The 14,329-nt window shown below is 44.2% G+C and overlaps 1 protein-coding gene across 1 annotated transcript in view; it reads left to right on the top strand.

Moving 5' to 3' along the window:
• Nucleotides 1-14,329, top strand: part of USP24 (ubiquitin specific peptidase 24) — a 4,679,666-nt gene that overhangs the window by 315,183 nt on the left and 4,350,154 nt on the right. Inside the window, exon 6 of the mRNA XM_044085508.1 lies at nt 12,330-12,365. Within this exon, the coding sequence (XP_043941443.1) occupies nt 12,330-12,365 (36 nt within the window). The remainder of the gene's footprint in view (nt 1-12,329; nt 12,366-14,329) is intronic.

Here is a 14,329-nt window from a genome sequence, read left to right as displayed (position 1 = left end):
TTCTGTCTCTTCTAATGAACAGGAATTGTCTATACGTACTTATGAGGACTCTGATGCAGAAGATTCCATTCCTTCTGCTTCTCCCCCTGAGGATTTTTCTTTTGGGGAAACTTTACATACCTTAAGAGAACATTTCCACTGGGAGTGTCAGGATTTCTCTGAATGTAAAAAGAGACTTAGGGATTTTCTTCTCCCTCAGCATAGGCCTTTGGCTATACCTCCTGTTCTAGACATTGTTGATGTTTTTTTTCAGAATCTAGTATGGCTTCTGATTCTCTACCTCCGGCTTCTTGTAAGCCAGACAGATACTACAGGGTTCCTGACTCCAACAAATTCCTTTTCAAACATCCTGTTGCAGATCCTGAAACCATTTCTCAGGGTCCCAAGGGCATTAAGGCTTCTACTGCTAAAAATCCTACCCCTTCTGATAGAGATTCCAGAGCGCTGGATAGATGGGGTAAGAAGGTTTACACTTCTGCAACCTTGGCAATCAGGGCTTTAAACTGTCAATTTCATATGCTAAAATATCAACAGCATATCATGGGACTGCTTAAACAGAAAATTATGTTAATTTCTGACTGTGTGGAAAAACAAAGATTTACAGGATTTATTGCATTCAGCTGAACAAGTTGGAAAACATACTTTGCAATGTGGTTTTGATTCTTTGGAGGCCTCTTGCAGGGCTGCTGTAACTGGGTCTGTGCTAAGAAGGCATGCTTGGTTCAAAGAGCAAAATCTGCCTGATCATGTTAAAGCAAAATTGTTGGATGCTCCTTTACAACAGGTCAGTCTCTTTGGTAATAAGGCTGAAGAAGTTTTAAAAAAGATGGAAGATAAAGCTAAATCTATGTAAACTGTAAAAGATTTCTTACAAGTGCAACCTCCAAGATTTAGTAGGCACTGGCCTACTAAGAACTCGTCCTTTCCAGATGTTCATCGTGCATACAGCTGCAGTAATCACAGATGGGTTTTCTGCCGTCAGGCGGTCCCTCGGTCGGCCAAATTCCAAAGTCTTGGTCCGGCGTCGGTTGTCGTCGCTTTCTCTTCTGACGTCAGTGAGGCCAGTGTATATAAGACACAGCCGACGCCATGTTCTTCAGTCTTTTTTGCCACGCGGTGCCCGAAGCAGAAGCAGTTCGCAAGTGCCGGTCGGCCAGCTCCTGAATTACGAAAATTTTGGAAACCGAAGTCTTCATTAAAGCTAAGTACCCCGTTGGGGAAACTTTTCTTGCCTCAGACCGATGTCTGAAAAAGTTAATAATTGTATTTCTTGTGGGAAGCAAATACCGCATAAGGATTTCCATTCCCTCTGCATACCTTGTTTGGGCCCAGACCACGACGTCTCGGGCTGTCGCTTTTGCGCTACCTTCAATAAACGCACTATTAAGCGTCGGGCGGAGTTCACCCAACACTACTTTGGTAAAGCTTTTGATTATAAAATGTCGTCGGACACTCCGACTACCGTTTTGTCCAAAAAACGCAAGGAAAAGGACCGACATGCGAGGCCCGCGGTCTCCGCCGACACCATGCCAAAACAGGCTACACATGGTCCGGTTCTCAGCGAGACGCCTTTGCAGTCCCTGACTACTGACGACACTCCTTTGACGGTGTCCTCTGTACCCGAGACCGCTGGGACCTCGGCCCTTTCCCAGACTACAACCGAAGCCTTTGCTAATGTTGAGCCTACTAATGTGGACAGGTCCACCTCCACCCATGGTGTATTTAGGCCCTCATCTTCTTTTTCAATTAAGGCCTTTACTAAATCCAAAGCAGCCAGGCATCCCACGAGGCCTGTTGCACAGGGCCCATCTCCAGGTCCCATGCCTAAAAAACAGATGCTTAAAATGGCTGAGGATTTAATTACTCTTATCAGAGGTTCTCAACCCCCTCCAGACAAGAGACCCAGAGTGGAGGAAGATTCCCCCTCTTCTGATCAAGGATCCTTTTTATCAGAACATTCTGATGCAGAGGAACACTCTTACTCTCCTTTTGAGGATTCGGATGCAGAACAGTCCATCCCTTCTGTATCCCCTCCTGAGGATTTTTCCTTTGGGGAAACCTTGCACACCTTGAGGGAACACTTCCATTGGGAAGGCCAAGACTTTTCAGATTCCAAGAAAAGACTTGGGGAATTTCTTTTGTTACCTCAACACAGACCTCTGGCTATACCCCCTGTTTTGGACATACTGGATGATGTCTATTCGGAGGCTTGCCTTAACCCGGATTCTCTGCCTCCTGCACCAGTCAAACCTGATAGGTATTACAGAGTACACAGCTCTCACCAATTTCTCTTCAAAAGCCATCATGCTGACCCTGAAACCATTTCATAAGGCCCCAAGGGATTGAAGGCCTCCACTGCCAAGAATCCACTTCCTGCAGAAAGGGAATCAAGATCTTTATAAAGGTGGGGTAAAAAGGTATATACCTCTGCCACCCTAGCCATGAGGGACTTAAATTGTCAGTTTCATATGCTTAAATATCAACAGTTCCTGTTAGCACAATTAAGGAACAAAATGTCTCAACCTGAACAACCAGATTTAAAGGAGTTACAGGATATGATTCATAGTGCAGAGCAAGTGGGTAAACACACTTTACAATGTGGTTATGATGCCCTAGAGGCTTCAAGTAGAGCGGCTGCTACGGGTTCAGTCATTCGCAGACATGCTTGGCTTAGAGAACAAAACTTGCCTGATCATGTGAAAGCTAAACTTCTAGATGCTCCTTTACAAAATGATGTGCTGTTTGGTACTAATGCTGAGGAGATATTACAGAAAATGGAAGAAAAGGCCAAATCCATGCAAACTGTCAAAACTTTTTTCCAGGTCCAGCCACCACGTTTTAGCAGAAATTGGCCTTCAAAGAACTGGTCCTTTCCAGCCACTGACAAGCCCCAAAGAGGTAGATACAGATGCACAAGGGGCAGAGGGCAATCACAAGGATCATATAGAGGACGACAATGGCAAACTCCAGCACCAAGAGGTGGCGAGGACAGTGCACAACAATACAGGAAGCAAACCCAATGACTCCCTCATTTCCATGCCAAGCACGTCTCGGCTGGCAGCACCTTTGGGAGGAAAGCTAGCATTATTTGCAAACAATTGGCATATTGTCACAACAGACAAATGGATCCTGGACATTATAAACAGAGGCTACAAATTTCATTTCCACACTCTTCCAAAAATGAAAGGCATGCCAAACCTTCCACAGAATCAAAGGGCAGAGGCACAACTACAAATTTCAAAGCTCTTAAGCATGAGAGCTATTCAAGAGGTACCTTCTCACGAACAAGGTCAAGGTTTTTATTCAAGGCTTTTTCTGGTACCAAGGAAAGGAACCGACTGGAGACCCATTTTGGACTTCTCCATCCTAAACACATTTCTACTCGTACCAAAATTCAAGATGCTCACATTACAGCAACTTCTTCCCATGCTGGGCAAGGAGTTTTGGCTGGTAACATTGGACCTCAAGGAGGCATACCTGCATGTCCCAATCAGACAAAGCTGCAGAAGATACCTCGGATTTCTTGCAGGTTCAATCCACTATCAATTCTCTGCATTGCCCTTTGGCTTATCTACTGCGCCCAGAGTATTCACAAAGTGCCTGGCATCAGTGATTGCCTACTGCAGACTTCAAGGGATACAAATTTACCCTTATTTGGACGACTGCCTGATCCAAGCGGACAGCAAGCACATACTTCTGGAACATCTGACATATGTGACATGGCTATTGCATGCTCTGGGATACACAATCAACAAAGAGAAATCCAGGCTAACACCATCTCAGAAAATAACCTTCCTGGGTGCCAACTTGGACACAAACACCCAGATGGCCTATCTTATGCCAGAAAAACAAGGGCAACTATCTCAGTACTTCAAAATACTAGCAAAAAGTACCAGGCTTACTGCAAGGAAAATCCTGCAGGCTCTGGGATTCATGGCATCTTGCATTCTTTTAATCCCATGTGCAAAGCTGCATATGAGGAAACTTCATTGGTACCTAAAAAACCTATGGTCTCAACACAGTCACAGTTTGGAAACAATACTACCAGTAATCCCATTTTTGCAAAAGGAATTTCTATGGTGGGCCCAAGCATGTCAAACAAACACAGGCCTCCCATTCTGCAAGCCTCAAACAGAGCAAACTATCACAACAGACGCCTCGGATTACGCTTGGGGGGCGCACATGACGGACAGGTGCATCCAGGGCAAATGGTCTCAAAAAGAAAAGCACCTCCACATCAATCAAAAAGAAATGCTAGCAGTAATAAATGCAATTACAGCTTTCAAGGACTTCCTGCATCCAGGACAATTACTCATAAGAACAGACAACACCACAGTAATGTGGTACATAAACAAACAAGTAGGAACACATTCATACCCCTTGTGCAGACTAGCCATGACCCTTTGGAATTTGGCTCCGGAATGGCAAATCGAACTTCAAGCACAGTACCTGCCAGGATTGGAAAACACACTAGCAGACAAATTAAGCAGAAATATGACAGATCCACACGAATGGAAGTTACATCCGCAGGTGTTTGCAGAAATAACCCAAGTGTGGGGGAGGCCAGACATAGATCTTTTTGCCTCCCACAGGAATCATCAATTGGAAAAGTTTTGTTCGAGGACCTTTCATCCAAAGGCCTGGAAAGTGGATGCCCTTTCATTCAGTTGGACAGCATGGAGAGTTTACGCATTCCCACCTCTGCCTCTTCTGCCCAAGGTACTTTTGAAAGCAAGAGCAGACAGACCAAAGATGATACTGATTGCTCCAGATTGGCCAAGGCAGCACTGGTACCCATTGCTGAGGAGCCTAACACATACTCCTCCCTGGTCCCTGCCTCTAATGCCACTTCTGCTGACTCAGCACAGTTACAAAACTCTCCACAGTCAGCTGTAAGCACTCAATCTCGCTGCATGGAAAATTCCTTAACACCACAACAGACCCTACTCTCCAAGGAGGTGCAGGATGTCATTTTGGAGGCCAGAAGACCATCTACTAGAAAAGCTTACTCCGCAAAATGGAAGCGGTTTTGTTCTTGGAATGCGAAAAAAGGCCAGGACCCTAGAAAACTGAACTTGCCTCAGGTATTACAGTATCTAGCTGAGCTGCTGAACAGTGGACTTTCATTTTCTTCCATAAAAATCCATGCCTCAGCCATTTCTGCAGAATACAACACGGATCCCCCTTTATTTTCTCACCCACTCTTACGACAGTTCCTCAGAGGGGCTAAGAATATTAGACCACCAAGGAAACAACCAATACCAGCCTGGGATCTTAATTACATACTAGAAAAATTAACATTGCCTCCTTTTGAACCAGCTGCCTCAACAGATTTGCAATATTTGTCCTGGAAAACTGCCTTCCTTCTGGCTATCACTTCAGCTCGTAGAGTTTCGGAATTACAGGCCCTCATGGCGGTGCAGCCCTTTCTCATTTTCCATCAGGACAGGGTCTCCCTTCGCACCAACCCATCATTTATGCCTAAAGTGGTATCTAGGGTAGCTTTAAATCAAGCCATACACCTTCCTACCTTTTACCCCAATCCTCAAAACAAAGGGGAAAGGCTGCTACATTCCTTAGACATCCATAGGCAGCTACGTTACTATTTGGACAGAACAAAGTCCTTCAGGAAATGAGAACAACTCTTTGTGTCCTATCCTGTAGGGGCTCAAGGGAAGCCAGTTTCCAAGCAGACTGTTTCAAAGTGGATAGGCCACTGCATACGGTTTTGTTATTCCTATCATGGGAAATCTGTTCCTACAGGTATCAGATCACACTCCACCAGGGCCACAGCTACCTCTACAGCCTTCCTCAGAGGAGTTCCTACCAAAGATATTCTGGAGGCAGCCACTTGGAGTTCTGTACATACCTTCATAAAACACTACCACCTGCCTTTATATTCCAGAACAAGAGCAGGCTTTGCCACTGCTGTTTTGCAGGGCATTCTGGCTCAACCCAGTTCCTCCTAGTACCTACCACCCTGTGCGTAGCTTTGGGATTCTACCCATCTGTAATTACTGCAGCTGTATGCACGATGAACATAGTACAGTTTTGTACCTACCATAAATGTAGATGTTCGAGTGCTAATACAGCTGCAGTACAGGTTTCCCTCCCTCCTTCCCCACTTGGTAAAGGCATGGGGCCTAACAACCTCTTCATACAGCCTGACTGGGTTATCCTTCTAAGGTTTATTTGCTTGCAACCACTGTTTTTGGATTATATTGCATTACATGTATAAGCATATAAGCATAATTTATGTATTGCCTTCTTTCGGGGGGCACCTGACATCTGGGGCAAGAAAGACTGAAGAACATGGCGTCGGCTGTGTCTTATATACTCTGGCCTCACTGACGTCAGAAGAGAAAGCGACGACAACCAACGCCGGACCAAGACTTTGGAATTCGGCCGACCGAGGGACCGCCTGACGGCAGAAAACCCATCTGTGATTACTGCAGCTGTATTAGCACTCGAACATCTACATTTATGGTAGGTACAAAACTGTACTTTCCTTCGAGAGCCACTCAAGTCAAACCCAGACATTCCAAAGGCATCAGGTTTCAGTCACAAGGGACTTTCAGAACAAAACAATGGGGTGCCTCCTCTTCCAAATCTAGAAACAACAAGACACCTCCCTATGGTAAGCAATCTCAATGACTTCCCTTTACACTTACCAAGCACTTACCTTTTAGCCACCCCTTTGGGGGGAAAACTGGCTCTTCATGCAAGAAACTGGCAACTTATAACCCAGGACAAATCGGTTTTAAATATAGTATCCCAGGGATACATATTTCATTTACATATGTTGCCAATTCCAAACGGATGGCCAGACCTGCCCGCAAATCAGTGGGCAGAGGCCCAGAAACAAGTACTTTCCCTCATGAGCATGGGGGCTATTCATCCAGTACCAGAAGAGGAAAAGGGACAAAGGTTTCTATTCAAGACTTTTCCTGGTACCCAGAAAAGACAAATCATGGCGTCCAATTCTGGACTTACCTACTCTAAACACCTTTCTGGACATTCCAAAATTCAAGATGCTGACTCTTCACCAGTTACTTCCTATGCTAAGCAAAGATGCCTGGTTGGCAACTCTAGATTTAAAAGAACCTTACCTGCATATCCCAGTCAGGGAATCTTGCAGAAGATAACCTCCACTTCAAAGCACGTTATTTGCATTACCAGTTCTCTCCACTTCCCTTTGGCTTATCTACTGCGCCCAGGGTCTTTACAAAGTGCCTGACTCCAGTAATTGCATTTTGCAGGCAAAGAAATATTCAAATAGATCCATACCTGGATGATTGTCTAATTCAGGCAGAAAACAAGGGCACTCTTCTTCTAAACCATCTGACGTTTGTAAAAAGGGTTGTAACTTGTCTAGGGTACACTATAAACGAAAAGAAATCACAACTGGTACCCTCTCAAAAAATTACATTCCTGGGTGCAAACTTGAATATATCTGCCAAAATGGCTTTCCTTACGCCAGAGAAGCAAATTCATTTGGTGATATACTTCAAACAGGTGGCCACAAAAGCACTGCTTTCTGCAAGGCAAATACTGCAAACCTTGGGGTTCATGGCCTCATGCATTCTTCTAATTCCATATGCAAGACTGCATATGAGGAAACTTCAGTGGTACTTAAAAAGTCTGTGGAGTCTGCATTGTCACAGCCTGGAAAACAATGATTCCTATCATACTTAGCTTGCAACTAGAGTTCCTATGGTGGGCAGAGGCCTGCCAGCAAAACAAGGGACTGCCATTCACACCACCCCCCCCTGCCACCCAAACCCTAACTACAGACGCATGAGACTATGCTTGGGCGGGCACTTCTGGCAGGGAAGTGCATTCAAGGCAAATGGAGCCCAAATCAAATGCACCTTCATATCAATCAAAAAGAAATGCTAGCTGTACAGAATGCACTGACAGCCTTCAAAGACTACCTTCGTCCAGGACAATTAATGATAAAGACAGACAACACCACGGTTATTTGGCACATAAACAAGCAAGGGGGTACGCACCCCTATCCCCTTTGCAGACTAGCCATGGCATTGTGGAACATTGCCTTGACCTATCAAGTACAACTACAAGCTCAATTCCTGCCAGGAAAGCTGAATACTCTGGCAGACGAACTAAGCAGAAATCTCATGGACCCACACGAATAGAAACTGGAAGCACAGATTTTCAACATGTTGACACGCAAATGGGGGAGCCCAGACATATAGATCTTTTTGCCTCACCCCAGAACTATCATTTGGACAAATTTTGCAGAAGAACTTATCACAAAAAAGCCTGGAAAGTGGCTGTGCTCTATCCTTCAGCTGGAAAAAACTATCAATCTATGCCTTTCTCCCTCTGCTTCTGCTCTCCAAAGTTCTACTAAAAGTCAAACAAGACAAACCAAAAATGATTTTGATTGCTCCAGACTGGCCTCGCCAACCCTGGTACTTACTCCTGCGCAATGTGTCACACCTTCCACCGTGGCACCTTACTGTCTCAGCAGAACAACCAAACTCTGCACACACTGCTCCAAACTTTGAATCTTGCAGCGTGGCTAATCACCTAAATTCACCCTTAGCATCCCTCAGCAAACCTGTGATGGATGTCATTTTGGAGGCGAGAAGGCCTAGTACTAGAAAATCTTATGCTGACAAATGGAAAAGATTCTGTGCCTGGAATCAATCTCAAGGGATAATTACAGCAGTGCCCAACATTGCTCAGATTTTACAATACTTCACTGAGATCCTTCACAAGGGCCTGACCTTTTCTTCCATAAAAATCCATGCCTCAGCCATTTCAGCTCATTACAACACAGAACCTCCCCTCTTCTCTCATCCTCTGCTAAAGCAGTATCTCAGAGGGGCCAAAAACCTAAGACCACCCAGGAGACTTAAAATTTCTCTCCTGAAAAACAGCTTTCCTTTTAGCAGTCAGTTCAGCTAGAAGGATTTCCAAATTACAGGCTCTTATGGCAGTGACACCTTTCATAATTTTTCATGCGGACAGAGTATCTCTCAGGACCAATCCATCCTTCATGCCTAAGGTGGTATCCACTGTGGCTCTTAATCAGACAATTCATTTGCCAACTTTCTTTCCCAATCCACAGAACAAGGGGGAGCGGATTCTGCATTCATTGGATGTACACAGACAACTTCGATTTTACTTAAACAGGACAAAGTCTCAAAGAAAATCTGAACTGCCGGTGGCATTTGCTGCAGGGGCAGAGGGAAAGGCCATTTCAAAGCAAACCATTTCCAAATGGATAAGCCATTGTATTCATTTGTGCTGTAAGCACCATGGAAACACTATCCCCAAGGGATCAGATCCCATTCCACCAGGGCTGCATCTACTTCTACAGCCTTTCTCAGAAGTGTTCCTACCAGGGACATTCTAGAAGCTGCTACCTGGAGCCCAGTTCATACGTAAACCAAACATTACCATTTACCACTTTTCTCTAAACCCAGAGCTGGCTTTGCCACTGCTGTCCTGCAGGGCATTATAGCTGGTCCTAATGCTGTATAATTCCCCCCACCCAACCATAGCTTTGGGAATCTACCCAAATGAAATGACTGCAACAGTGAAACACGAAGAACATAGTACAGTCTTGTGCACTTACCATAAATGTAGATGTTCGAGTGTATGCACTGTTGCAGTCCTGGTTACCCTCCCGCCCCCTGTTTTTCTCTGGCTATACCTCTACTTTCTTTCACTATGCTTAAAAGCCCTTTTGGTGTATTTGCTTTTGGGATTGGAGGTGTATTTCCTTGTGTTTTTAATTTTATTTGCTCCCCATTTGGGGGACACCTGACATCTGGGGCAAGAAAAACTGATGTAATGGTGTTGGCTGCATTTTTTATACCCCTGACGTCATGGAAGAAGGGACAGCAACTGATGAAAGGCCCAAGACTTTGTTAATCAGGCCGACTGAGGGCAACCTGCCAGCAGATTACCCCAAATATAATGACTGCAACAGTGAATACACTCAGAACATCTACATTTATGGTAAGTGCACACAACTGTACTTTACGTGAACCATATACACTTGGGCAGTCCTCGTATCTTGTTCTGTCTGTCCCATATGTAGGTTCTAGTCCCTAGTTATCAAAACCATCCCCTGTTTATATTGTAGGTCTTGCAATTGCTGCCTGAATGCAGTCTTTTTGACACTGTCACAGACCTGATGTGGGGCATAGGCTGAGATTATGAATAGTGCCCTGTCCTTACACTGGAGTCTTATTGTTACAAGTCTGACAGTAATTCTGATGACTTCCATACTGTCTTTTTAAGCATTTCCTTCACAACATTTCCTACATTATTTCTGGTCTGTCCTCCCCCTGAGTAGTACATTTTGGATCCCAAGCCAGGTGGCTTTTCTGCACTATCCTTCCATTTTGTCTCCTGGATACAGAAGATGTCTGGCCTCCCCTTACCATCATGTTTTTTATTTCCATGCTACTTCCTTTCAGTTGACCTGTATTGAGTGTAGCAGTCCTTAGTTCATGTTTTGCAGGTTAATTAGGTTACCTGGGATAGCTATATTGAGTGAAAGCTGGATGTAAAACCAAACTGGACATCACCTGGCCAGTAGCTTATTGACTTGGGGCTGCTGGGCTTTTTGAGAGGCACACACTAGCCTTTAGGGGCACATAGATCGCTCCCACCATTAGCGTGATGTGGGCCAGAGTAGGCCATGTTCTCAAACCCACATATCGCTGATTAATACCTATACCTTTTTTGTGACATTGGTTGATGTGAACAAATCACTTGAGTCATTTTTTAACACCACCGAGTGACTAACACTGACATGGAGTGCAGTCTGTGATCCAGGTTCTATCAGGCAGATGCTGCTCACTACAGTTGATTTACAAAGTGGTTTATCTGTACAGCTCTGCATCCCATTAAGAACAGTATAGAATCTTCTCAGCTGCCCACAGCTCCATTCCTGGGTGGGTTTCAGGTAGAGACGCACAGCATGTGTTGAGAGTTGGGAGGAACCACAGAGAGACTCTAGGAGAACATGCAAACGCCGCACAGACATTGGCTGGAGGTCAGGATTGAACTTTGTGTATGAGAGGTGAAGACCTTAATTAACAATTGTTGGCTGTGCTCTGTAAAAAGGACTACAATATGGTGTTTGTTAAAGTGCTGCCAGCTGAAATTTATCAAAGCATTTAACTACTGATATGTAGGTAAGACAGCTGACTACCATTAACAGCCAGGCTGTTTGGGGTAAAAGTGCAAACATTAAATGTTGGAAAAATGACTTTGTCTTGCTGCCACAATGGGATGTCATCTGCCCTCTACCATTTGAAGACAGTTATATTGGCACAGAAGTATGGCAGAGTGTATATGCACACAAAATTTAATTGATTTCTGATAATGGACCTTCCTATCCTATGTGATTTTTCTCCCTTTGCAGTCTTAGACTGGTTTTGTGTGATTTAGATGAAAATGTGAAAATTAACTTTAATAGGTTTAGTTTTCATCATGCTGATTATGTGAAGAAGCCATTAGCTTATACAAAGTAATTCTTATTGCATAATCACTGTGTTTTCACCTTTTTTGATATCTTGAGATGGGAAGCATCCATGTAAAATAGAGGCTGTTTGTCATAACATTATTTTGATAAGGAGAGGGTCACATAGAATTGATTTTCTTTAGTCTTATTTTTGGTAAGTGTGTATGAGGAAGAGATGACTGACTGTATTGACATTAAACCATTAGTGAATGGTTGGGGTTTTACTTAACACTGTCTGTCAATATATGCTGACTGCTTTCTTAATCTTTTTGAGAAATTTTGTGATTTAATAAAACGTACATTATTTTAAGAAAAAATGGGCAAGATGTTTGTGTCCTCCACTGATTAACGTATGTCCTATTTTTGGTACTGTAGTTTGAAAATCATTATTGAGTGAGCCAAAGACAAGTAAGGCTCCAAAACATGTAAAGGTAACATCCAGGTTGCTGTGTTGACATGTAAACTAGTTTATTCACAAGCTCCCCCCCCCCCCACTTTGTTGGTACGATAACTCACATCTTTCCCCATTAATCTCAGACTCAGTCTTGATAATTAACAGAAATCTTGTATTTAGTAGTTTGTACCAGACAACCTGACTTTATTTGTAAAGTTTGCAAATGTCTGGCCTGCTCCTTGTTTATGAAGTAATGGTTATTGTTAATGCGAGGACACTGTTTTGTTCAAGAAAACTCCCATCATACTTGATAGCACTGAGCAGTCATGTTGGAGTATATACTAATGGGAAGTTTTGTGTGGTTTACTTTTAATATTTTGTGATACAAGAGTGAAATGATTTTTTTCATTTATTCAATATTACTAGGAACCCCGTGGTTGGCTTGTGGATCTGGTTAACAGGGTAAGTTGGAATAACTCTTATATTTTCATAAAAGTTTGACATGTTTTCTTTAATTTGAGTCTTTGAAAAGGCAGAGCGGTTGAAAAAATGGTGTACATTTTCAGAGTTATCTGATGACATAGTAATTAGCTGCTTTTACGTATCCGAGTGCAAGCTTGATAAAGGGGAGTAAACTGTGGCCACTAATGATTGGTCGGGAAGAGATTCTGCAAGAGCCCATATGCTGTGGTTCTTCTTGAGAGGAGTTTTCAGGGCTCGCCTGTGTAGAACTTCTGCTTTGAGACAAATTGGTGCATATACAGACTTGCTATTGATTTGATGCCTTAGTCCTGATGGAGTATTGGGCAAAACACTTCCTTTAACTGCCCAACCTCTTGGATTGGGTGAACATCTGATGAGATGGTGGTTCTGCACCTGATTTTATGGAGGTGGTGGCCTCTGAATTTGTAGTAATATATGCTTCAATTCTTTGTGCTGTTTTGTGGCCTGATGCTTTTATATAATGCCTTTGTTGAAGTCATTGCATGTGAGCTTATGCTCAGGACAACAATCCACAATACTGTGTTGCCTGTAAATATTTGAGAGAGCGAGAGGGACACACACTCTCTCTCTGTGTCAGTGGGTAGAAAGCTAAGATGTGAAGAGTTTAAACAAATGTATTTGTGTGCATGCCTTTGTGTTCATCTTTTACATAGCTGTGGCATTGTAACTTCATGTGCAAAAGAAAATTCTGTGACTGTGCCTGTTTTTTTTAGCTCAGTCTGATACTAAATATGTGCACGTTTACTGGTGTAATCCTTTATCTATGAGAATTAGCCACAAGTGGATGTCCACCTTCCTGTGCTTTTTGGGTGTCCCCGAATACAGTGTTAGATGTCCTTCAAGGATGCATCTGCAGTCTTTACAAATGGGTTGTCCTGTCGTCAGGCAGCCCTTCGGTCGGCCGGATTCCAAAGTCTGGGTCTGGCTTCGGCTGGTGTCGCACTTCACCCGGCGTCATTGCGGCAGTCATTCGGGTATAAAGGCATCAGCCGACGCCATTTTCCCCAGTCTTTCTTGCCACGTGGCGCCCGAAGCAGAAGCTGTTCGCAAGTGCCGGTGGGTCAGATCCAGAGATTACTACTACCGAATACTACTTCGAAGACTTCTATAAAGCTAAGTACCCCGTTGGGGACTCTTTCTTGCCTCAGCCGATGTCAGAGAAAGTTAATAACTGTTTATCTTGTGGGAAACAAATACCTCATAAAGATTTCCACTCCTATTGCATACATTGTTTAGGCCCAGACCACGACGTAGCAGCTTGTCTAGCCTGTGCTTCTTTTAACCGACGGACGCTTAGACGTCGCTCGGACTTTGCTGAACAGATTTTCGGCTCTGATTTTGCCTACATTATGCCGTCGGATCCTCCGACTACGCAAATAACCAAAAAACGCAAAGAAAAGGACCGACACTCGCGGTCCGCGGTTTCGGCCGAAACTGCGGTTAAGCAAACCACGAGTGTCTCTGTTTCGGCCGAAACCGAGCAAGCGGTTCGTTCTTCAGCCAATAACTTGCTTTCTACCGAGGCCTCTTCCAACCTGGTAGAAACGGCTTCTGAAATCCAACCTTCTGTTGCGATTTCGCAGGATTTATCAGACACCATTCCCCTAGATATTTCTACCCCTGCACGTGGAGCTGCTAGGCCTCCTCCAGCTATGTCTATTAAGGCCTTTGCCAGGGCTAAAGCAGCCAAAGCATCAAAACCTGTGCCTGCCAAGCCCTCCTCTCACAGGCTCAGCACCAGCTCCCATATGCTTTCTTTGGCAGAGGATCTCATCTCTTTAATTCGTGGAGCCCAGCCTCATCCAGACAGGGCCTCTCTCCCTCCTCCAGAAAAGAGGCCTAGAGCAGAGCCCCCTGAGCCAGTAGCCACAGATGATTCCTCTGATGACTCAGAACATACAGACCCTCCTGAGGCTTCTTAT

This window comes from Protopterus annectens, chromosome 10.part0 (assembly GCF_019279795.1).
Source record: "Protopterus annectens isolate FY-2018-M chromosome 10.part0, PAN1.0, whole genome shotgun sequence".
Lineage (NCBI taxonomy): Eukaryota > Metazoa > Chordata > Ceratodontiformes > Protopteridae > Protopterus > Protopterus annectens.
The sequence above is the reverse complement of the archived record's forward strand: the minus strand, read 5'-3'. Positions and strand labels throughout refer to the sequence as shown.